The sequence below is a fragment of the Vidua macroura genome, chromosome 3, assembly GCF_024509145.1.
Source record: "Vidua macroura isolate BioBank_ID:100142 chromosome 3, ASM2450914v1, whole genome shotgun sequence".
In the NCBI taxonomy this organism is placed as follows: domain Eukaryota; kingdom Metazoa; phylum Chordata; class Aves; order Passeriformes; family Viduidae; genus Vidua; species Vidua macroura.
The window spans coordinates 60,391,765-60,416,711 of NC_071573.1; the positions used below are offsets into that span (position 1 = coordinate 60,391,765).

Sequence of the window (24,947 nt, forward strand, 5' to 3'; positions counted from 1 at the left end):
CTGTTTTCACAGCTGAGTGTCTGGTTTTGTGTTCTTATCTGCAAGTTGGATTTAAATTGCTTGATAGCCTACAAAAAGCTACCTCCCAATGATCTCCAGGGGTGATTTCAGAATGAGATTTTTTTTTAATCTATCATTCTAGAGTATTTTGAGACTACTCCTTTAACTCACACTTCAAGAGTGGACCTCTAGGAAGTTGTAACCAGTATTTATTTCTAAACCCACCCTGCCCAGAACATAAATTAATCCCAAGAGTTTCAAAGATTTTTCCTCGAAAATAATAATGACTTGGGCCTAGTTTATCTGCATGATTTCCGCAGCCAAGCTCCAGAGTAGTATGTTGGCACAATACCCTATAGTTAACTTAATGGTGTGAAACACTGGAGCACTATTTCTCTCCTGTAACCCTGTTACTTGCAAGCACTTAATTTTATTCAAGTCCATTTGGAAACAGGTGAAAACATACACGGAGTGCAAAGGAAAAATATTTTATTGTGAACATGGCATGTAAAAGATGTGTTTCAGAATATGCTGTTACATATCAAATAAGGAAAAAAAAAGCTCTGACGTGAGATAAATGAACAGTGCTTGAGACAAATTAAGAACATGCACACAGCTGCTCTAACAGCACAATTCTGATACCAATCACAACATATTATATAGCTTTTATGACAACGTTTATAAAAATTGCAAATATTGGACCTACTCCTGCATTGTTGTCCATGATCCAAATCTTCAGTGAATCTTGCAGGTGTGTGGAGGGAACAATGAGAGCAAACTGACACCCCACCTAAGGCAGCAGAAGGTAGAGATGGAGGAACATCAAAAACAAAAGACAAAAACTCTGTTCTACAAAAGTAAAAAGGCAAATATTATCTCAAGGAATATTATTATTTGTACGAGAAATCTTAATTGCAGCATCCTGACTCCATTAAAGCCAATGAGAGTATGCCATTGATATCAGTGGAGCCTGAATTTCATACTGAAATTTAAAACATTCTTGCTTTAGTGTAAACATCAGCAGAAACTAAATGCCAGCATCTATACAAGTATTCAAGTGCTGTTTAAAAAACAATAAAAAACATACAATGCTAACCCAAAATGCCAGTACATATACAAAAGACAGATAATTAAAAGAGGATTTTTTTTCCCCAAATATACGTTTTGAAGTATTTAAAACCACCAATTTTTTAGTACTTGTACATCATTGTTAGGGAAGGAGTATAAGAGAAAAAAAACTGAATTATTTACAATGATAAAGGAAGGGCACAGTGTTTGCTCAGATCTATTTGAAACCAGTATTTTTCTACTTTGGAGTCATAACATATGCCTGCACACTCAAACAGGTTTCAATGAGAAGTGGCTATACTTCATTATTACGAAATATAATCCTTCTGTGCAAGTATTTCAGCATGATTCCTCATGAGCCATTTTATACCCATTCACATTTTTAGTTAAAAAAAAACGCGAACAAACCGACCTGAAAAATTTCTTGCCACAATATTTTGTCTTTAAACAACCTGATGAGATTTTCCACAATGAAAATTTACAGTCATGCATTTGGAGACTCAGAGTCAATACAACTTTTCCATTTACTGTTACAGTCGTGCCTGTCTTCAAAGAGTTCTTTGCTAATTTTTGTGCGGATCTCAGGACTCATTAACAGCTCCTTTATCTGATTCAGTCTGGGTAACAGGGCCTGCGTTTCTCTGCGTAAAGCTTCCTTTACTAAGTCTGCTTCATGGCTCTTTCCTAGAGGAAAACAACAATATAATACATTTTATAACTAATGTGATTTAGAATCATTAATGTACAGAGATAAAGAGATCATATCTGGTTTGAACAGTAGTAAGTGCTCAGTGTTTCACCCATACGGATTTTTTATAAAAAGGTATTTCATCAAAAAATATAATTTACATCAACAAATGCTACCAAAATGTAAAGAACAGTACAGCATCACATTTAAGGGAAACTCCTGCCTTATTACATACTGTGTAATAGTATCTGCGATGAGTATCTGCAGTGGTAATTTTTAGCTTGGTATTGACTGCTGTTGACTAGGAAACAGCACGTGCTCTCACACGGAGCAAGCAGCCCTGCAGTGCTGCCAAACCCTCGGGCACAGGGCATTTGCTTCCACTTATGGCAAGGCTTCCTCCACAGCCATCCATGACAGTCCAAACGACAAATGCAAAATGTTCAGCTTCTTCTCAAAAGCAAGAAAGGGATTCTTGGTATCAAGAGCAAGTGAAGACTGGAGCCGCCTGCTTCACCGCTCTTGTCTTTTTTCCACCGTCCATCCCTCCCAGCATTCGACAGATTTTCAGTAGTGCAAGCACTTATTAAACCAGTAGACAGTGTCCTTCAATTCAGAAAAAAACTTTTGATAAGAGACTCACAAAGCAGAATGCCTGACACCCAGCACCACTTTGCAAATTTCAGCAGGGAGCAGAACATGTTTTTGCAGTTATTCTTGGTGGGATATTTGCTCCCAGGCTTTTTGCACAGTGCTCACTTGCTGTTATCATTGTCGCTCTCATTCTTGCTGCTGCTCGCTGCTTCCTCAGTTTTTGCAGGGCTCCCATCAGTCTGCCTGCTTTTGTTTTGTGTTTCTTCTAAATATTGCTGCACAGCCTTCAGCACCGCATTCTCCACCAGCCTTTTGCTGAGGCTCACCAGCTCTGCATCGTCTGGCTCTGCTGCTTGTTTTTCACCTATGCATCATAACAGACAAGAGAAGGAATTCATTGCCATGCAAAGACAGTAGCTGTCATTGTATCAGAAGCTCCTGACTTGAGCTGGATTCTAAGTTACTAGCTGCCTCTTCCTGATTGTAAAAAGTGATTTTCCCCCCACTCAAGCTCCAAACCAAAAGTGTTACATAAAGATGTGTACAGCGTATTAGATCAAAGATATTTCACTGCTCATGTTTCTTATAATACTCCAGCAAAAGCCACTGGCTAACATTATAAATCCTCATTCAGCTTAGAAGAGTAAGTGTGCAAATTAAATTTTTTCTGGCCAATGATCACCTGTGACATCTGAGCAAAGATCACAGTTGGAAGGGACCCATAAGGATCATCAAATCCAACTCTTAGGTAAATGGCTCTTAAGGGAATCAAATTTGCAACCTTGGCATTATCAGCCCCATGCTCTGACCAAATGAGCCAATCTCAGGATCAAATATAGCATAAGGCATATTTGCACTTTAGAAGCATTCCTAAATTTAGGTGCCACCATTTTGTGATTTTGCTTAATAAATCTAAACCTATCTATTTATTCATTGCTTGTAATTCAGGAGTTTCTCACAGGAAAAACTACGAAAACACTCCAAGCACAGGTTACATATATTTTTCTAAACAAAGCATAAAACTTTGAAAAACCATATAGTCCCTCCCCTCAAAGCTCTCTTCTGCCTCTAGAGCTGTGATGTTAAAGCTCTAACATCAAAGGATTGCAAGTTCCAGAAGTCCATTCTGAAATATCTGCTGCTAAAAACAAAAAGCTGAAATTTCCCTGTTTTGCTAAAACTTTGTATGAATAACATATTCAACAAACCAACTGTATACATAGTGAGGATTCTCATACATCATTACATGTAATTTGAAATGGTACTTTTCCATGAAACATTTTCCTGATAATCTATAAACCCTACTGCAGAATCCTCCTTTTACAAAGAATTTGTTGCAGGAAAAGCAAATTTTATTGTCCAATTCTCATTGGTCATGCCATTTGCTATTTCACAATACCCTGCACTATGTAAATAACTGTTTCCCTCCATCTGTATTTAAAGGTCATACATTTCGTGTCCTCTTTGGGCATTTGCATTCTGCAACCAGTAATAAGAGGCTGCTTAGTCACACGCATCTGGTGAAAGAGATATTATTGTATGTTCTCAGCACAAAGCTTTGTACTGTTCAATTATCTAAATTTATCATTTTTCATATATGTAATTTATTAAAGTTTTCCAACACACTTAGATAACAGTTATGAAAGACTTTTATTAGTCTTCCTAGTGTACTGCACAACCTGGGAGTGATTTCACTGATAAAGCATGATTCATATGGGGATTCAAGGAGCAGAGAGAGAAGGAAACAAAACTCTTCATATTCAGAGGCAGTGCCTCTATTAGCTGTTAATCTGATCATTCTGTTCTGAAACAGTAGCTCTTCCAGTTCTGGGCCTCCACAGCACAGTTAGTACGGGCAAGGAAGAACTGTGCTCTCCCCCTGAAGAATAATCAGACCATATCTTGGTAAAGCATTTCTTTACATTTTGGAGAAAGTGTAGATAAATATTCTAAAGATATTGAAAAGAATATCTAAGGGGATAGTTTTGGTTAAAACCAAATATAAGAATACATCATAAGAATGTATCATAAGAATGTAAATATAAGAATACATTAAAAACAGAATTATCATTTCCAAGGAGAAATATTTCAGGCTACCATGCAACGGAGGCAGAGGTGCTATTCCCAAAACCAAACAGCTACACACTCCACATTCTCTGACTCACTGCTTACCATATCACTGCTATCTCTAAATCCTGGGTCTAAGTTTATCCTTTAACTGTCAGGAAGGAGGGACTTAATTCAGACTCTCTCTCAGGGCACCCGAGATATTTATGAGCAGCATCTCCTCACAGCTTTTCTGAATTGATCCCACACACTTCTTTGAATGAAGTCCTTTGATTACTGATTTCCTTTGCTTCTAGTAAAGATGCTCAAAAATGTGTTGGTTGCCCTGGTATATTTAGTCACTAGAAAAAATAATTAAAATACTTAATTATTATTTAAAATAAAACTGGTTTCCAGCTGTAGAATTTCTTATTTTTCAGAATTGCTTGTGGGTCATGGAAATTATTACTCACATAGTGCTAATGATCTATCCATGCAACTCAGAAAAAAGAAAAATCAATGGGAAATATGGTGCTCAGCTACTCTTGCATTTGACCCTGTAGTGCTTAATATGCAGAATACGACTAATCAGTCACAGAGGCCTCCAGATACCACACAACAGTACTGATTATATTTACTCACAGTGTAAGTTTAGTTGTAGTACATAATGTATTATGGTCTGAAAAACGCCAGAGCTCTTCTCCCATGAATACTTTCTGCAGAACAGTTCTCATTTACAGATATATATATAAAATCCATATAGCTACTATTGTGTTTATTATTTCAAAATAAGCAGGTAGCTCACTTATAAGTACTTTCTCAAGCATGAAAAACATCAGATTTTTATAAAATGGTACTTTTATAAGTTCAGTTTATATAGCTACAGAAGAATGGGTTTGTGGATTTTTGTTTGTTTATTTTTAATATTTTGAGATATTCAAGGCTCATCAAAAGTCTGGGGTGAAGACTGTAGCAACTCCTAAGAGCTCTGCACTCCCACTGGAAAGACATCTGACTGACATGTGAATGCAAATGCATGCACATCCTTGCATGAAGATTGTGCTTGAATTTATCTGTGCAGCCACCTTGGTGGACAGGCACATGGGCCTATATGATTCCCTGATGCTCTGTTTCTATTCTCATACTTCCAAAATAGCAGTTGTGGGAGTGTCTGCAATGCCATGGTTGGCTGGCAAGGTAGCTGGGTACCATTGTATCACTCCTATTCATGACTGTTGATAAAATGAAACAGGTCATGTAATAAAAACAAGTGTTGAGCATCTAGATCTACTTGACAATGTAACACACATCTGTCCTGTTTACATCTCTCCTCCCATGCTGCAGCTTCTGCTTGCCTGCGTCTTTGATGAATACAATTCCTTTGCAGCAGGCAAATGCTTCTTTGAGTGCACTGTCTAACATTATTGGAATTACTGGAATATCTGTAGAAGTCATTGCAGATATGAATGTTTTAGATTCAAAAGGGAGGTTTAAAAATTCACACTTGCTCTGTTTGCAATCTCTGTTCTGAAAAGGAAACAGATATACCACAGCACTGTATTTGCATCAATATTGTGACACTACTTTATTTCTGTGCCTGTGAATAAAAAAAATCCACTGTCTTCTCCTCAATGTTGTTCAGAATAAAAATGAAAAAAACCTTTCATTTTGTTTATCCCAGAATTCTCTTCTATAATTTTCAAAATATGAAAACCAATTCATACCCTGTGAATGTACCTCAATGCATTCATGCTGAGCAGCGTTTTTTATCACTAAAACTGAAGCATACCAGTTGTCCTGAAAGGACCATCATTTTTTACAAAGGGAACTATCAGCTCCACAGAATTATTCAAAAGAGGCTTTATGATCCTACATCCTACTGCTAGCACTTATGGACATGAACCAGATGCCTGCAACCATAGCCAAGTTTGGATTCAAATTCTCTGCTGTATCTTTCTACTGGACTAGGTTTATTCCCCAAGTCTATGTCCCCCTACACATTACAAGATTGTGAGCTGAATTTTGAAACACTGTATTGGAACAAATCAGATATCATGGTCCTGGTACAGCATTTTCACGGCCCTGACACAGGCTGTTTAGAGTGCATGTAGGTATCTCAGATTTGGAGAGAGGCAGGACAGTTTGAATCCCTCTATTGTTCATATGATTAGCCCATGGACTGTGATTTTTTGTAACAGATTTAATTGAAGGAAGCAACAGGGGATCCCTTTTATAGGAAAAGCCAGTTTTACATCCTTTTACCAACTATGCTCCAAGACAATGTTCTGCAATCCTTTCCTCGTGGCCTCAACACACTGGGCTTTGTTCTTCTTTCCAACAACCTTTCTTGGCAACAAAACACTGATAACATGGGGAACATTATAAAAGAGACCCTTAGTATTTTGAATAGGTAACCCAGAACCGCTGAGAAATCTGGTGGCAGAAGTTCTGCTCTGGGACCTGGGGAGGGCTGTGGTAACAGACATGCCTCTATCTACCTTTTGGGTTATTCCAATAATTATTTCTAATACAGTTTTTACAAACTATATGAACACAAATATGAGCACATGCCCATATCTAATCAACACAGTAAGTAGAGACAGGAAAGTCACAACTCTGAACATTTCCTTGTTAATTAAGAAGGACTTGCATGAAAAGTCTCTTAAGTGGTCACTTTAGAAATTGACACAAGGCACTGGGAGGAAGGTGAAATCATAATCTCATCATGATATGAGGATGATGACATTTCTGTTGCTGGATGTTCCCACCTTTGTTAGATGTAGGACATCTAACAAACTTCTTTAGCTTTACATATATTGCTCCGTAAATACAGGACTGTCTTACAAGGCAATGCCAATCTGTCCTTCATGCTGAATACATGGTTTCTAGTTTGCTGGAAAGGTTTTTTAATTTAATTTGGCACACCATGGAATAAACCTGATAAAGCAGCAATTTCTACTAAAGAGGAAATTAAAGCTGTTGCGGCTATTCAGGGAAAGTGGTGCTCTTGCCAGATTCAGTAATGACAACAGGAGTAGCTGCGGGACCCTTTGAGCTGCAGACTTGGCAAACACGGCAAAAGTTTGTTTGGTTTCACATAAACCCCTGGAAAGCTCTGATATAAATTTTCTGACCACCTCTAAATGAAGAAAGAGGATGTGATCTGCTAAACCTACTCATCCCTCTGCAAGCACTAAGGGATGTGATGCCACAGGCAAGAGCCTCCAAAAAAGAGCCTAGTTCTGGCATACAGGGAGTTCTGTTAAATATCTTGGGTTTATTTTTCTATTAAAAGAGATCTGTTGACAGAGAAATTCCCTGATTCCTTTAATGTAGTTTAATTCTTAAATTGAACTGATTTATAAGAAGTCTAGTGCAATAGCAGAAAGATAGCAAAGTTGCCAAAGGAAACATGATGGCTTAAAAAGCTGTGAGTTTTACTTGATTTTTTGCACCAACACTCTGGTAAAGAAAACAGGCCAAGTTACAGAAGTGGTTTCACATAGCCACAGTAACATCCACTGTGCATGATGGCAATGGGACAACCAAACGATTGAGGCAGATTGTGATAGCAAACATCCAGCCAGCATTATTCACTCCCCTTTGTGCTGCCCAGTGCCAGCAGCTCTCGGGAACAGGGAATAGGGCAGCTTGGGTCAGCAGGCTGATCAAGGAGAGCAGAAGAGTTGCTCTGCCCTCTAGGACGGTGCCAAGGGGGAAGCCTCTTGCTGTTTCCAGAGCCTAAGAGAGAGAGAGATCAGGCTTCCCAGTTTTCCCAGGGAAAAGCTGAACTCTGGAACAGGAGTTCAGGAACGTCAGTGCCTTGCCTTCAGTGGTCCTCCAAAACTAATACTGAGAATAGTGTAACACACTATGGGTGACATGTAGGCTGCTTCCCCATCAGCCTCGGTCACCAGTGACCACAGACAGAGCTGGCTGGTCTTGAAGGCAGAAAATCACCCTGCTAGGTTACCAAGCTGAGGGAGGTGTAGGCCCAAAAACACAGCCGCTAATGAAAAGGGTATATACAAAGATTTTAATTGCCACAGTCCAAATATTTTGGCAAAACCTTAAAGTCCCTGCTTATGGACCTGTCAGCCATGAAAATCAAACGTTTACTCACCAGCATGCCAAGGCAAGTCATTTAATAAACATTCACTTGTTACTGTTTCCTTATCCTTCCAATAGTCTATGGGAACTTCAGTGTCATGTCTTTAGAATTCATTTGTTACTACACAGCTTCCAAAGGGATGCTATTTTGGCTGTGACTTTTCCATGCTGCTGTCAAGTATACTAAAAAAAGCAATCTTTTTTGGACTAAGACAGATTGTTAAACAAGTGTTAATAAGTGAATCTTAACAAGCTAAACCTGCATTGTTGTTCCTCCTGAGCTCAGATAAAGGCTCCATACAAACTCATGTTATCACAGTCTCTCACATAGTACATCTCTTTCCCTGGGGAAAGCAATTATGAATATACTTGTAAGTTATGGACAGAAAAGTCAAATTTTAATCAACATGCATTTTCATTTAATTATTTAAGTTGCAGAAGCATGAGTTGTCAAACACAGCTGCATACTGTTTGAACTGCAAAAGGAAGATGAAATCTTGCAAAAAAAATGCAATTCAAAAGTATGTCCAACAGTGTCCATAAAATACTGTAATAATTTTAATTTTATTTAATAATTTTAAATACTGTATCATATGAAAAAAAAAACCCGTTATCTGCAAGGTGCTTTTAACATCTCTGTAAGCATATTTAATTAGATTCTGAATCTAATGGAAGAAGGTTAGAGTACCCTCTCTCGGTATGAGCATCTTATGATGAACTGGTAGCATAACTGCATCCAAAGGCAGTCAAAATAGATGGGTCTAATCCTTTTCCCCCAGAATCTTCCTCTTGAAGGAACTGAACCCACTACATAAGCTTCTTAGGCAGACCATGAAGTTATGTGGTTTTGAACATATGAGTAGTATTGCTGCTGTCTTTCCTTTCATGGATCAAGTCCACAGAATCTGACCAAATTTGCTAACAGCTTTGGGAAAACTAACAAGACACCCTTAAATCAATTTGAATTGCATTTAAAAACACCCCCTAACATTAAGTACTTATCATGGTATTTCCTATCTGAATCCCCTTTATCTATCACAGATTTTGCCTTAAATAATGTATTTAGTTTTGCTCCTTCTTCCGTCCCTTGTTTGCCACCTAACTTCCACTTTAAATGGAAGAGCTGGAATTTGTTATCAGTTTTTAAACTGATATTATGAGATGTAGCTGTATAAATATTCACTGCTCTAACACACTAAAGTTTGTAAACATGAAGCTTTTGATACTTGGAGAATACTAGTACATAGACGTTTAGGCCTCTCTTTAAATGCTCTGGCCTTGAACCTGTAAAACCACTGTTTGGGATCTTCTTCAGGACAAGCTCTTCCTCAACTTTTATCACTTTCTAAAAGCCCAAATATACCCACTTGCAAGAACACTGAATCACAGAATGATTTGGTCTGGAAGGAACCTTAAAACTCATCTAGTCCTACCCCTGCTGCGATGGGCAGGGACACCTTTCACTACACCAGGTTGCTCAGAGCCCCATCAAACTTGGCATTGAACACTTCCACTGATTGGGCATCCACAACTTCTCTGGACTCACCACCCTCTTTCAGTTTAAAGCCATTGTCCTCTCACCACATGACCTTGAAAAAAGTCCCTCTTGATTTCTAAAGAAAAATATTACAAAGACAAGATAGGCAACAAATTCAGGCATGTGCTTAGTCATAATAAATTGCTCTGTGTCATGGGAGTTTTGATGACCTCAGACATGAAATCAGAAAAGCTGTAGATAAAGAGTTAAGAATGCTGAAGGTATGACTACAGCTCAGTTAATCTAATTCACAGAAATTTAAAAATTGTTGCTAGAGGATGGCAGAACAAAATCTGTGGATGAAAAAAATCCTGAAACATTACCATGCCATAGAACTAAATTTAATGCAATCAATCCTTCACATGAAAAAACAGACTTTATAATCTAGGACAAGAAAAAATTGAAAGAATATGAGAGGACAGTACTAAATTTTTTCCCATCCTATGTTCTTTATGAATAGAACGAATAACCTCATATAGTGAGCAAGCACCTAATAATCAAAATTAACATTATTCTTGAGTCTGCATCACCATTAAAAATCAATAATAACTGAGTCCTAATTACTGCATTTAAACCACTGGACCTTACTTCCATATCCTTCCGATGTTAAATATCAAAGTTATAAAATCATTTTCTTTTTGAAACAACATAAAACTCCTTTAAAAACCCATTTCCCTACCTAATAGCAACATTTCTTTATTGAGAATAAATCCCTACAGCTCTAACACTGCATTCTAGCAAAATAATAACTCCCCCTCCCTTTCTTCCCCCATATTTCTACTTCCTCAAACTCAGTGAGTCAAAGACTGTTCTAGCAACACTTCAATGAAATCAATCTAAAAAAATATGTCTGCTATGCCAAAAACTGAATTAATCATCACAATTTTTACCAATTTACTCTGTACCATAATGGATTGCTCATTACCATGCCTTAAAACCAGTGGTTCTCATCTCTTTACATTCCTTTTTCCATTCGCAAAGTTTCTCTCTACCTACATAGTATAGAGAGCTCCACACCTTCCTCTTTAGCATCTCAATAATTCTAAATCTGTCTCATAATATCAGCAAAAAACTGCTTATTTATGCCAGCTGGTCTTTTGGGCCTTTATTTCTATCAGGCTAAACAGTTCTGATTTGGAGTTTCATATATTTTCTTCATCCTCTTTAAAGCAGTATTGTTCTCAGCCTTTCCTCAATTCAAGAGTAAAAGAATAAAGGGTGGATATTCATGCCATAACTAGTTTTTGCATTTCTTTTCATTCTATTCAGAACCAACTGTGTGGTAAAAACCTGGTACTTTAGTTTGCTTTTGCCTTTATATTTTCCATACAGAAAAGTTCTCCCATTTGTTATCTGACTAGAGGGGCCAAGAAAAGTTTATTAAGGATGAGGAGAAGGAAAGAAATGGGCAATGGTTCTCCTCAAGAGCAGATTATGTCATTCATGATTTTGAGATTTCCTGAGACAGGAAAGCACATGCAACAACTGCTCAGCATGACGCAACGTGGTTTGAACTCCACGAATGCAGGTGTAGCTATACACTGAGGGTTACCGTGTGGGGCACCAGAAGCAGTAACCTAGAGCTTTTGAGAACTGGCCTCCTCACAGCCTGGTTGCAGCACCACAGGCATCCACACATTCTGCTGCTGATGGAGAAGATTAAACTTGGACAGACCTTAACACATATCATGTTTTTATTTAAAGTCTAATCCTGTACTATTTTCTTATTTTATGCCTTCATTAAAGATTATGGTTAAAAAAAGGCAAAGGGATTGAAATGGATCTTTCAAAGTAAAATGATGCACTTCTTTTGGAATGGACTTATTATTATTATACACTTTTGCTGAAGCAAGCATTACAGGCAGTGACTCCATGATCCGGGCTGTATTACACGTGGCCCTTCTTCCAAATATTTCAGATTAATTGTAGCAGAGAACACACATGCAATGTATGAATAGAGCACACAGGTGGGGGCCAACATAAATGTTCCAACATTTATGTGAGGATCAACTGTGCTTCAAAACACAAAAACACTACAGCAAATTTCATTTTAACAGAGAAAGGGAAACCCCGACTTTAGAAGAGGGTTCAGTCCCTAGAACAGACCTCACAGGTTACAGTTTGTAGAACTGCAGGAGTAAACTCATAATTTTGTGCTGGAAAACCTCTCACAGTGTATTAATGAGGTGTATGTGAAAAGCAAAAAGATGTGAGAAAGAAAGAAAGGAAAACCTTTTAGACTGCATTAGGCTATAGTAGATGGTAATGGATTTTTAAGACAGAAAAAAATGTACATTTGCTGTCTGCACTCAGCCACAGTAAGTGATACAGAAAACATGGCTGAGTCTTAATATGTTTTTGTTCAATCCTTGTGCTTTGCAGTAAAATGAAAGATTGAATAAAATGTCATTTAAAAAATATTGCTAGGATGTGAAACACAATAATAGACCATAGGGTAAGACAATTCACCTCTTAGCAAAAGGATACAACATCTCTGGTGAGTGAAATGAATTATCCATGCCTGAGGATTTTACTCACAGGAACCTTAGCAAGTGCCCAGACCAAATTCACCTGAGATTGGCAGATATTCAAAGGGATTAAGCCATCAGAAGAAAAGATAAAGTTAACGGTGTATTCTGAGATTTGGGGACTGGGATCCAGAGGGAATACCTAATAAGAAGTGAACTTTCCCTACACCAATTTAGAACAACAATTCAGGCAGGGTCAAGAGACTGACAGAAGTTCAGCTGTGTATGCTAACATCAGAACTGCAAGTCTAAAAGTACTGACTATTGTACAAGTTTGGCAGTGCCAAACTGGTCATTGGTACAGCGTATTTCTAGCTCTTCAAGGCTCAAGGACAGCCTGCACCCAGTTCATTTTTCTTTTAAGACAATTTCCAACCTCATGCTCCACAGAATTATAAAATGGTTAGGGTTGGAAGAGACCTTAAAGTTCATCTAGTTCTAAGCCTTCTGCCATGGGCAGGGATATCATGCTAATTTACATAGCATATACAACCATATACCTCAAATTCCCCTAAATCTCAATCTCTTCTGTCAGTTCTCCAGCTTCTCGATGCTTATGGAAACAGGACCACTCAAATTTTAGGAATGGCAAAATGATTTGGCAAAAAACATTATTAAACTATCAGTAATCAGCTGCTGAACAAGGCATCAGTACATCTTGCTATGATACTTTTCAAGGTATCTTGTTTTCCACTTTGCTTATAATAATTTCACAAATAATAACGGACCAGTGTCATCTAAAGGACAACACCTCACTCGACCAAGGACCTGTTGTTTGTCTTGCTTTCTTTGTTTGTCTGCATTAATCTCAAAATCTTGGTCACAACATTGCAAAATGTAGACTCTCTGCAGCCCAGCATCTGTCACTGACAGGAAGCTTTCCCTGAAATATACACAAAATGTTCTCTCTTGTTCTTATTTCACATGATGCAATAGAAGTAATCCCATGCTATCCTAACAGTTGCTTAATCATGTTAACCAGTTCCTCCTCCTGCCTTCTGGCTTTGTAGCTTTTTTTTTTTTTTTTTTTTTTTTTTTTTTTTTTTTTTTTGCTTTTTTTTTTTTTTTTTTTTTCCCAAAACTAGCTAGCTCCTGCTCTCAGAGCTCCCCAGCCAGTTTCTGGAGCACAGCCTGGGCTTCTACTTCACGTTTTGAGCATTGTATTCTTTTGGAGACACAGTACTTCCTCCAAACATCTATTTCCTCTGCTCCATGAGCTTCTCGAGCTTCTAGGACAAAAGTTACTCTGATCTTCCTAGGACAGATTTAGCTAGCACTGCATGCATGCCATTTCTGCTGAAAGGTTATAGGTCTGCTGGCACACAAGCTTGCTGGAGGGGAAAAGAGGTAGATTTCGGGGATTGTTTTTTACTTCCCAGAAGTGAATCTTTCCACAGATGAAATCTGTTTTCACCCCTTTTTTAAAGAGGACCAAGTACAGCTTCCTGATCATTCCAGGTCAGTATAGAAATGTCAAAATGGAGAGTCTGATTATTAGTTCAGATTCTAGTTTCTAGAGACCTTTAATGAAACAAAATAACTCATTTTCTCTTTCTTAATTATATGGCATCTTTAATGGAGGCTGTGCAGACCAATTTTGTGATTTTTTTTTTTTTAATAATTTTTTAATGGTTTCTGGAATTGAGGTTAGAACATGTCTGCCTGCTTCCAGGAATACCACTCTCCATTAGCAAGCAAAGCATTCAATTACCTAGCATTAAACATCACAAATCAGACAGTACAAAGGGAAAAAAGTACATTTAAAATATCAGCTTTGGAAGAAGTAAACAACTACCACATTTTGGTTGTATAACAAACACTTTCCCACTCTCAAGTGTGGCTATTCTATTTCTGTAATACATTTTTTTATCCATATGCTACAATTTCTACATTATGAGTGGCTCCACTCTAAGCTCACAGGGATTAGGTTACAGTAGGACTTGTCATATAGCAAGACAATAGGTTGAAGCAAATGAGCTTCTAAATTGAAGAGGTAGCTGTTCACATATGCTCACAGAGAATGGTATTTCATGTTTAGCATGTTGCACTTTCTATTTGGCTGTAACATGGACTTGCTTATGGATCACTTTTGAAGAGAGAAGGAAAAATCAGCTTGGGTTCAATGTTGACATTAGACAAACACCTGTTCTCACAGTACCATGAAAAGCATCTCTGAAACCTGGTGTTTCACGCAGAGGCACCTGCCTATGTGTACACAGGTGAGCTCTAAAATTCCAGTACTTGTTGGCTCTAAGGCCAATTAGCACAGAGCAAGTCAGGTCCATCCCATGCAGCTCTGCAGGCCTCTGAAATACTGTGGCTGTATCCAAACTGCCTGCTGGGAAAGGACTTGGGTTGGTACTAACTCCTAACCAGTGCCCAGAATGTTTGCCAGGCCCAGAACTATGCCAGGGTGGTGGCATGGGCAAGGCAGTCCCAGTGTCCAGGTACAGCCCCAGACACCCTGACATGCAGTGCACTGGAGTCCAAGGCACCCAGAGCAGTCACAGAGCTGGGCTGTGTCTGTAGGTAGCAAAGCTGAGAAGTACATTGAGCCAAATTCTGCATTCGTGGAACAGTTACTTCTGTGGATTTCTCCTGGCAGAGGTTTTGAATCGTAACTCCAAAGCAGCCCAGCGCAAATGAAAACAGAAGTATGAACTAAGAACAGTTTCAGAGAGTAATGCAGTAGTAGCTAGAGTAACATGTATGCCAGAGGACAGGATTTGGCTCCTTACTCCAGTAAAGTTGTGGGAACAACAGAATTTCCATTTCCTCTTTTACTACAATGAAATCTCACTACTGTAGTTCTGATTTCTCCTGCAGAAGTAAGGAAATGGAAAAGCAAAATTCATAACTCTAAACATTTAGACTTTCTAATGTTTTTTACTTTTCAGGGCAGGCCTTACAGCACTTCAGAAAACCATGCAGCTCCTTCTACTGTTTGGTGTGTAAAGAGTGGCACTATTTGTACAGTGAATAGACAGAGGAACTGTGCCAGAGTACACACAAATCTCAGTAAACTGAGACAGGAGCATGCAATAATGAATGAGAGAAATAGTACTTCCATAATACAGAATAAGGTATTTGGATATTGTTCACTGGGAATACAGGGCAGCTTTTAATATTATCTGATAGCAATGACCTGTAATTTACCCTCTGAAAATCAATAAAAACATAATGCTGTAGCCTTTGCTTATTCAAATATATCTAGAGTAAAGCAAACAGAGCTCCTCTGAGAACCCAGTCTTCCTTTTGCTGTGGCAATGTTGTTACTAAGATAATCTTTAAATCATTTTAACAGCTTAAAAGACCGAATATCTTATATCTAGGTGTATATGGGGGGGATACCAAACATATTTTCCACTAATAAGCAATAATGTTTAACCTGCATACTTATAGAAGTATGAGAAATCCATTACACTTTTTCTTCTTAAGTTGAACATCTGCATACAGGACCATCAGGGAAATTACGCTCTTCGATTCACCCACAACACGCTTATGTACATTTACATTTTATTTTGGCTTCTTTTTCCCTTTGAAACCCAAAAAGTATATGGGATGGCAGCAGACACATTGCTTGGAAAAACTAGTGTAAATGCAAATTTAAAAGTGATCTTAATTTCTTTCCAGGCTTACTCTCTCTTAAAGAAATCATGCTGGAAATCTCCTGCAAGAGCCAAGAGAGCAGACTAACAGTCTGATTTTTAATGCTCAGGGCTGCAGAAACAGCATTTTACCCGGGCTCCTTCCCTTGCTACGTATGTACTTAGAAAGAGGATTCCAGATGGAGCTGGCAATTTGTTGGCTTGCCATCTGAACCAATCTTTCTGGTATTATTTATAGAAGGTCTGCTTTTAAATGGTCTGGCAGATACTCTCATCCATCTCGCTGCAGCTCTGGACTCCAGGGGCTGCCAGTGGACTGTCACAGCCACGACACTTGGCAGGCCAGGTCTTTGGTTGGTATAAATCAGCACTATTCCTGCTTACTCCTGCTAAGGGTTTAACTTGGCATTTTCAGTACTGCTTGATTCATACCCCAGTTAATCTGTTTCACTTGCATGGTTTTACTCACATGTTTAGCAAAAAATCCTTAAACACTGTTAGCTTGTTTCTAATTGAATATTCCAACTGAAGCATCCTTTTAGACAGCTTTCAAGCATTGCAGTACTAAATGGTATATTATTATTGAAATTATTATTTTTAATTAATATAAAAATTATTAAAATTAACAATTCAGTTACTGGACATTGGAAATTTTTCTGAGATTTTACCACTACCAGAAGAATTACCTGTGTAGTTATTTTATTATGCAGAAATAAATTTTCTGGGCAAAAGCAACATGTATTCTTATTGGTTATATTGCAAATTGATAGACAATAGTTAACTGACAGTTATTAGCCATTTATAAAAGATGAAAAACAGTTAATCATTACAGAATATTTTAAAAGAGTTATTAATTTTTATTCAAGCTGTTTGTCTAACTTTATGCTGGAGATTTTACAAAACAAACTAATTGCATTTGAAAGATTTAGCCCCATGAGAAATTACATTTGCTATTCTTTGGTCTGTTTGGCTTTTTGAACTAAGAAGCAGCACAATTTGTAATTTTAAATGCAACTTTCAGCTGTAATCTGCAACTGCAGCTGGTGGCCCACAGTAATGCTCAGGGCTATTTGAGTATGATTGCAGCAGAATTTGCTCATATTCCAGATCACCATAAAGCTTCTTTTTTCCAACTGCCAACGAAGTGTTCGGATGTATTTTTGTGCCTTATTTTCCTCCCCTTATAAGGCAAGGAAATTAGTTATGGTGGACAGAATTTTAACTGATATCTATATAACCTAAGAAATACAGAACTCAATTCTGCCTCTACTGAAGCCTCCTGTCTCCCAAAACTTTCATCAATCAATTTAACTGATGTAGCATCAGTGTGCTCAGTAAGAAGTTTAAGAAAATACTACTGTTCCTTTGGAATTTTCTGGTTTTATTCATGTGTTTTTTTGAATTAAATACTTTCCAGAAACAATGAACAAAATGTCTGGCTAATGTCACGGTTAGAAACTTCTCCACATAAGCAACTTTCCAGTGCATTCTCTACATAGATCGACTTTGTAGAGAAGTGTACTAAAATGTTATTTGGCCATAAATTTTAAACTAGAGACCAAAATCAAGAAAACAAATCACAGAAATAATTAATTGCATCAACGTGCAGTAAAATAAACACTTTAAGGAAGGTCCCTCTGCTTGACAGAGGATTTTTTTTTCTTTCCTTTACAGTACCATACGTACAACAGCAGCAATACTGCATGGTACTCATCATCACCTCTTACTGTGTTTAATTTCCACTCAGAAAACTGCATAACCATAGTATAACCTCTGTCAGCCTGACAAGCATGCTGACTAGTTCCAGCAGTGGTGACCTTTGTATGGACTCACTGGGATCACAGGCTCGCTTCCCATATCAGCAAAGAAGCCTTCAGCTGTAAACAAAACAGCTTTAATGTTGTCTCTCATCTTCCCTCAATGAAAAGTCCCATAATAGAGCTATCCACTGCAGTACTAACAGGACTAAACAGTGATTACCTAAATATCCACAGATGGCTCATACAATGCCCTTCACAGCAGAAAAACTTGCATCAGTTTTTAAATTTTCTTTCATGTCTCTTAATATTTTCTGACCAGCAGTAACTAGCAATCATTTCTTTGTCAATAAACTCATTTCTAAATTATAGCTTTGCAGATCAGAAGAGGATGGGAAAGCACACAAATATGAAGATAACCTTCCTGTGAAATACAAGCATGATAAGTGCGACAGGACCTTGGAAGTTGGCCGACCAATAAGAAGTACAGGACTTTACCCTGCGGAGCAGCAGCCATACGAGGCAATACCACTGAGAGGGTAGGCAGAAGGGAGAGACAGAGTCCATACACCTCTCAAAGCTTTGCCCTTCCAACTGTGTTTGCTGCAGTTTCTGAAAAGCACTCGGCTACAATCAGGCAGGTCTTCCTTGCTTTCTCCATCTGAGTGCAGGGTAGGTAGAGAGACACCATTTCACTGTCCTGGGACTGCTACACTTAGCAGAAAGGCTGACCCATCTGACATCTACATGATTTAATGTTTAATCCACAGGTACCAATGGATCAATCTGCACAGAGGCAGAGCTTATTATTTTAAATATAGTAAAAACCCTTTCATTACACCAAGGAAGCAGTATGCTCTGTTCGAGAAAGACGTCATAATCAGCTTTTCTGGTCAATGTCTCCTCTTCCCACTCTGCTAGTCCTTTCCACATGCATCAGAAGCTTCAGCTCCTTGCCACTCCAGCAGGGTCTGCTGGCAGTAAGAAGTATCTCCATATGTGTGTGCACATGTTCACAAGGTATCAGAGGTGCTCAGTACTTTGCAAAACTGAGCCTGTGTATTTCTCTTGCGTGTTACTCTTCACTAGATCCAGTCACACAATTGAAAAAGCTACTGTGGCTACGTGACCTTTACCATCACCTGGTCCAGGGTTTGTGAGAATTCCTTAATTCACTTAAGACAAAATTATCCAGGTTTTGTCAGCTAATGATGGAGGAAGCACTTAACCTCACTGGGGTATTTTTGCCTTTATTAAAGGAGTGCTCACATAAAACCTGCTCTGCGATGGATCAGTCTACACAGCACAGATCACCAGTGCACAGTGCACACAAGCAGGGATGGCAGCAGCAATGCTTCTGTGGGATCTGCAACAACTTCTGTCAGTGCTTTTTAATCTAGAAGATTTTTATGGTCATCAAACCATTATTGTTTTGCTTATTTTTGTTCCTACCAACATCTATCTGTAAGAAGCAAGATTAACCTGTATTGTATGTGATCACATATTTCTTGATAGAACTCACTATGAAAGATGGCAGCTTGTAGCAACCTCCCATAAACTACAGGCAGGGTTATAAAAAGTGTAGCCAGTTTTCACCTTGGTAGTCTTATCTAAAGATCACACAACTCCCACATCAGGGTAAGGAGGACTGAGATTATAGTGAGGGTGAAAGTAAAAAACAGTTATGTTATGTATATCCTCTTATGCCAGTCATTAAACTGATATAAAAGACACTCCCTGTGTTGGGAGTGTTTGGGACATAATCCAGTTCCAGAGGTATTGACAGTAAAGTAATAGTAGCACGTGAATGGAAGACAGAGAACATGACATCAATGTAGAAAATAAATACAATTTCAATAATATAGGAGGAATCTGTGTAAATACTTCTGCACAATATGACTTGATAGCCAAAAAGGTACTTATTTTTTCCACCTATGCAGAGTAATGGTTTGGCAATTAAGCTGAAGGTAAGATAGCCCTTGAACACTTAAGCTAATGGACAGTCTAGATACAACACACAGTGGTGAAGTGCCCACAAAAACATCCTATATGGAAGCTGAAAGAAGATCTTTACCAGACATTTTCTTCTACTGGCATCACTGGAAGCCAGGAAACAGTGTATTATAATGAGAATGGCTGCACGGTTACCTGGGCAGTTCTCATCTTGCGACACAGTCACAATTCACTGGAGACTGGTTCTCTGCTGACACACTTTTTACAAAAAGCGATCATTAAGTTCATTAAAGTTCCAATTCCATCAACATGGAGCCAATTTTAGTGACCTCATCTCCATTTCAAAGTCTCTCATCAGGGTCTTCTGAACTTTCTTTTCTTTCTCATTCTCTCATACTGGGATCAAGTGTTGGTACCTGTCCCATCTAGCTAATCCTGGTCTTTGCTTGCTACAGCTGAAATGAAATGAAATCTCTTCCTATCTTCTCATGAGTTATCCTTCAGGCCTTTTAATACAAGCAGGTTTAGCTAAGACTTTCCCTGAAGTTTCTCAGCATAGTGTAGTTATGGATCACTGTGGCCAATAGTACTCCAAATAAGGCCTTCAGCCCCAGATACATACTCATTTCATACATAAGTGTATATTATATAAGGATTAGACTTTTAGCAGAATTTACAATTTCAGTATTTTAGAACAGCTACAAATTAACCTCGACATTTTTTGCTTATGAACCACAGAACTCCCTGACGTCGCTCATGTTTCCTTTCAGGAAAAGAAGCAGTTCTGTCATATCCCTAAATAAATTATATAATAAACACTTCTGCTTTTTCCCGCCATCAGTAACATAACTTAATCACAAGGCAATCACATTTGACTTGATCCATCTCCAGAATTTCTAGTTGCAATTTATTTTACACAAAACATCCTGTCAGGAAGGTGGAAGGGAGCCCAACTTTTGCAGTGTGATAGATTATGGAGCAAGACAGTCTGCTGCATACTTGTGAAATAGTAAAACGTAGCCTACTTGAAAAAAATAGCATTCTATGTTTCAAAATTCCTCATACCCTAATAAAAACTGGTATAAAAATTAAGTTCAGTAATTTAATTTCTTTCCACAGACCATATATACTGGTAGGAATTAAATTTAGGCTTACATATCCCTTTGTGTTTATATCAAATGCCACCTAAAATTACTACAGGTCAGACACAGAAGAAATTCAGCAATATGTGCTCATATCATGTAGGACTATTTTCTAAATGTAGTTATTAATTAAAAAAAAAAACCCAACCAACAACCCCAAATATGTTGAGACATTTTAATTTCAAGGAGGACTGCCTAAGACATATGGAAACATCCAACAAAATTTTTAAAACTTCCTAATTTCACAGTCACCAGTATTTCTATCCTCTTTAATTCAAGACGACTATATTCTTCATTCTTGAGGCCACAAAAAGGCATCCACTTTCTGATGGCTTTCTTAAATATCATTCCTCTGATTTAAGAGCCTGTCCTTCTATCATCCACTTGATACCTTTTTGCAGTGAAAGTGAACTTAACACCTTATTTTCTCTCTTAGGTTTTAAAAAATCTCGATCTTCACTACTGTGAAGATAATAAGTGTTCTCTTAGCAATCTAGCTGCATTACTGAGGGATTATTTTTGACAGCCACTGTCAGACCCAAGAATGGACATACATGTAAAATACTCATGATTCTACTGACATTAATTAAGGTCAGTCTTCAAGCCCTGGTTGGGCTTATTGCCTTGTTCATCAAACCTAATATTGGTTGCAGGAGGGTGAATACTTGTGTAACTTTCAACTTTGACATGGTAAGTATTGAATACTTAGTTTTGGTTTAGACTGTTAAATTTTCTTTCTTTTCTTCCCATAGAGATGGAAACAATGTTAGCAATCTAATCACAGGCACTGTGAAGTTTTATGAGGGAAAAAGACAAACAACACCTAGTTGTTATTCAAAATGTCATTTTGAGGAATGCACCTTTCCTTCAAATTGTTTGTGTTTTGCATCCACGTCATGCACCTCTTTGTGTGTATCTTGTTCGTGAATGTGTGTGTAGGAGTGAAGAAACATCACACAGGGAGATTAAGATTAGCAAGACAGAATATAAGCACTGGAAAATGAGTATAAATAGGACTCATCAACCTCAGCTGATGAGTGCATTTTCACATTTCAGGAAGAAGAAGGGAAAAGAATAGTGTCTTTATAGTACAACAGCAGGTATCACTTTGAGTAAGTAAGAGTTAAAACCTCACAAAACAGAAGTGACAACAACCTGCAGGACAGGGAGCAATCAGTATTGGACAACCTGGCAAATGTACAAGGCCTGTTCAACAACAGGGATTGACTTGCTATTTGTGGTAGGCAAACCTGTCCTGTCTCTCATGACAGAAAGCCAGACAATGCAACTTTTGTACTACAGTTACATAAACGCAAAACAAATCATAACTTACACCAAACTGCAAATTGGATCAAGTCATTGATTTGCAAATGTAACTTTCAGTATTTTCAAAATCAATTTAAGACATATAAAGTAGTTGGATTCTGTTCATTGAACTTTGCTTTACCCTCAAAAACCAATCCCTAATTTAATACAGTTGGGTAATTTTTGGTCAGGCCCAAAAGATCTGGACTGCATATTGCTGGCTTGGCTGGATGTTGGAACTTGCCAGCTTGCTTGGTTCCTCTGTATAGGCTACAGCCCTCTGTATAGGCTACAGCCCCAGTTCCTGTGTTTATTTATTCATTTCTACACTATTTACCCACTGTGTGTTCAATATGCACTATGAGTATTAACATATAATAATAAAATCCTAGAATGGTTTGGGTTGGAAGAGGTCTTAAAGATCATTTAGTTCCTGCCACGGGCAGGGACACCTTTCATTAGACCAGGTTGTTCAAAGCCCCATCCAAACTGGCCTTGAGCCCTGCCAGGGAAGGAGCATCCACAGTTACTCTGGGCAACGTGTGCCAATGCTCCACCACTGTCACAATAAAGAATTTCTTTTTAATATCTGATCTAAACCTATGCTCTTTCAGATGAAGCCATTTCCTCTAGTTCTGGCACTACGTGCCCTTGTAAAAGGTTTCTCTCCATCTTTCTTGCAGGCCCCTTCAGGTACCGGAAGGCCACAATAAGTTCACACCAAAGATATCTCTTCTCCAGGCTGAACCCCAATTCTCTCAGCCTTTCCTCGTAGGACATGTGTTCTAATCATCTTGGTGGCCTCCTCTAGACTCATTCCAGCAGGTCCATGTCCTGCAGGTCATGTGCTGAGGACCCCAGAGCTGGATGCAGCACTGCAGGTGGGGTCTCACTAGAGCAGAGGGACAGAATTCCCTCCCTCACCTTGCTGGACACGCTGCTTTGGATACAGCCCAGGATACAACTGGATTTCTGGGCTGTGAGTGCACATTACTGGGTCATGTCCAGCCTCTCACCCACCAGCATCCCCATGTCCTTCTGGGCGTGGCTGCTCTTGACCTGTTTATAATAGCTATCAAACAACAAATTGTTAAATCAAATTAAATTAAAACATGCAAAAAGTGCTCACACTGCTATCCTCTGCCCTTTCAAGTTGAGAATCACATTTTTTAGAATGCAAATAAGTTTCATATTCTATTTTGATTTTATGACCAGCCTTCTTTCATATCAGTAATTGTATAATATGGGGATTTTGTATGCATTCAATATTTAACAGTCTTTTTAAACAATTTCCGGCCAGTACAACAAAGTCTCTCTTCCTTGGTTTCCCATCAAGTAGCAAATGGGCTACCACATATACAACTATAATGATGTATAACAATGCTTATTTTGTAAAGTGTTCTCTTTTATGACAGATTTAAAAGTGTCATGCTGTGAAGTTAAAACAAACAACTTTAGACCAGAAATGAACTTGCAATTAGATGATTTCAAAAAGCTGTTAAAAATAATTTGAGACCATTTCCGAAATGAAAAAGCACTTATTGAGCATTGACATAAGCAAATCAATACAAGGTCTAACTACAGGGTTATCATGCAGGCAATTCCTTCATGATCTCAGAAATATAAAGAATTGTTAGACTAAACACTAATCTTTATTTGAAATATATACTCTTTGAAAAGCTCCTCCTTGAACACAATGAGTCAAGTTTTGAAACTCTAACCAACTTCACTGGAACTTAACGTGCTGAATTGAGTGTCTGTATCCTTGTAGAAGGCTTTCTCAGCCTTACAGTGGTTACATGACCATTCACTAAGACAACAGAAAGAACAAGTTGTGAAGGTCTTACATGTCTAAGTTTTAACAGTTTCTACTCATTCTTTATCTGTGTCTATCCCACAGTCAGTGGTGAGAAGAGATACTCTTTTCCTTTCCTTCATTGCAGAATACCCTAGATCTACCCAGAGTACATTCTGGGAATTGATTTCTACCAAGTGTAGCAGAAAAACTGTTTACTAAGATAACATTCAGTATATGAAATTGTATTGGTAGGCATGGCTAGTAAGATTCTTTACAAAAACCATATTTAAGCCATAAAGTCTCTTGTTGGAAGATAGTACAGATATTAAAAATTTCTGTGAATTCAAGAGGAGACTGGAAAAAAATAATTAAAGACTCATGATTATCAAGGATGCCACCCCGCTTCACCAAGTCCACAAATCTTGAACTGCTGCAGCATTAGAACTTAATTTTAAGGAAACACCTTCTTACACATCTGCCCTTTTTAATAGCTTTAAGGCATGTTAGGCATGTGTTAGGAAGACAGATCCTAAATCTGGTCCAGACAACCACTCTTATGATCTTACCATCACCATAAAATTGGCTAAATGTTTTCCATGGCTATACCTAAATTTGAAGAGACTACAAAGGGATGTGAAATACCTAACTGTGTGTGGATACAAGATGTAAACAAGTGGCTGTTAAAACGTAATAATACAACTCAGCTTCCACTTTTCAGCACTTTGGTGTGTTTCAATCATAAGCACCTATTAATTACTAAGGTAAAATAGGTTAATTTTTTTAACAATGTAGATTGAGTTGAAGCTAAATTCA

At 38.1% G+C, this 24,947-nt stretch overlaps 1 protein-coding gene across 3 annotated transcripts in view; it reads right to left on the bottom strand.

Annotated features, from left to right (window-relative positions):
- Positions 1-472: 472 nt before the first annotated feature.
- The window catches only part of AKAP7 (A-kinase anchoring protein 7), an 82,415-nt gene continuing 57,940 nt past the window's right edge, over positions 473-24,947 (bottom strand). The window contains exons 8-9 of one of the 3 annotated variants that reach the window (XM_053973498.1): positions 2,516-2,714; positions 1,652-1,752 (exon numbers count right to left, since the gene is read on the bottom strand). In XM_053973498.1, coding sequence (XP_053829473.1) covers positions 1,740-1,752; positions 2,516-2,714 — 212 coding nt within the window. In that variant the 3' untranslated portion in view covers positions 1,652-1,739. Of the gene's footprint in view, positions 1,753-2,136; positions 2,715-24,947 lie in introns of those variants that run through there. The other 2 variants (XM_053973500.1, XM_053973499.1) reach the window with 2 other exon arrangements.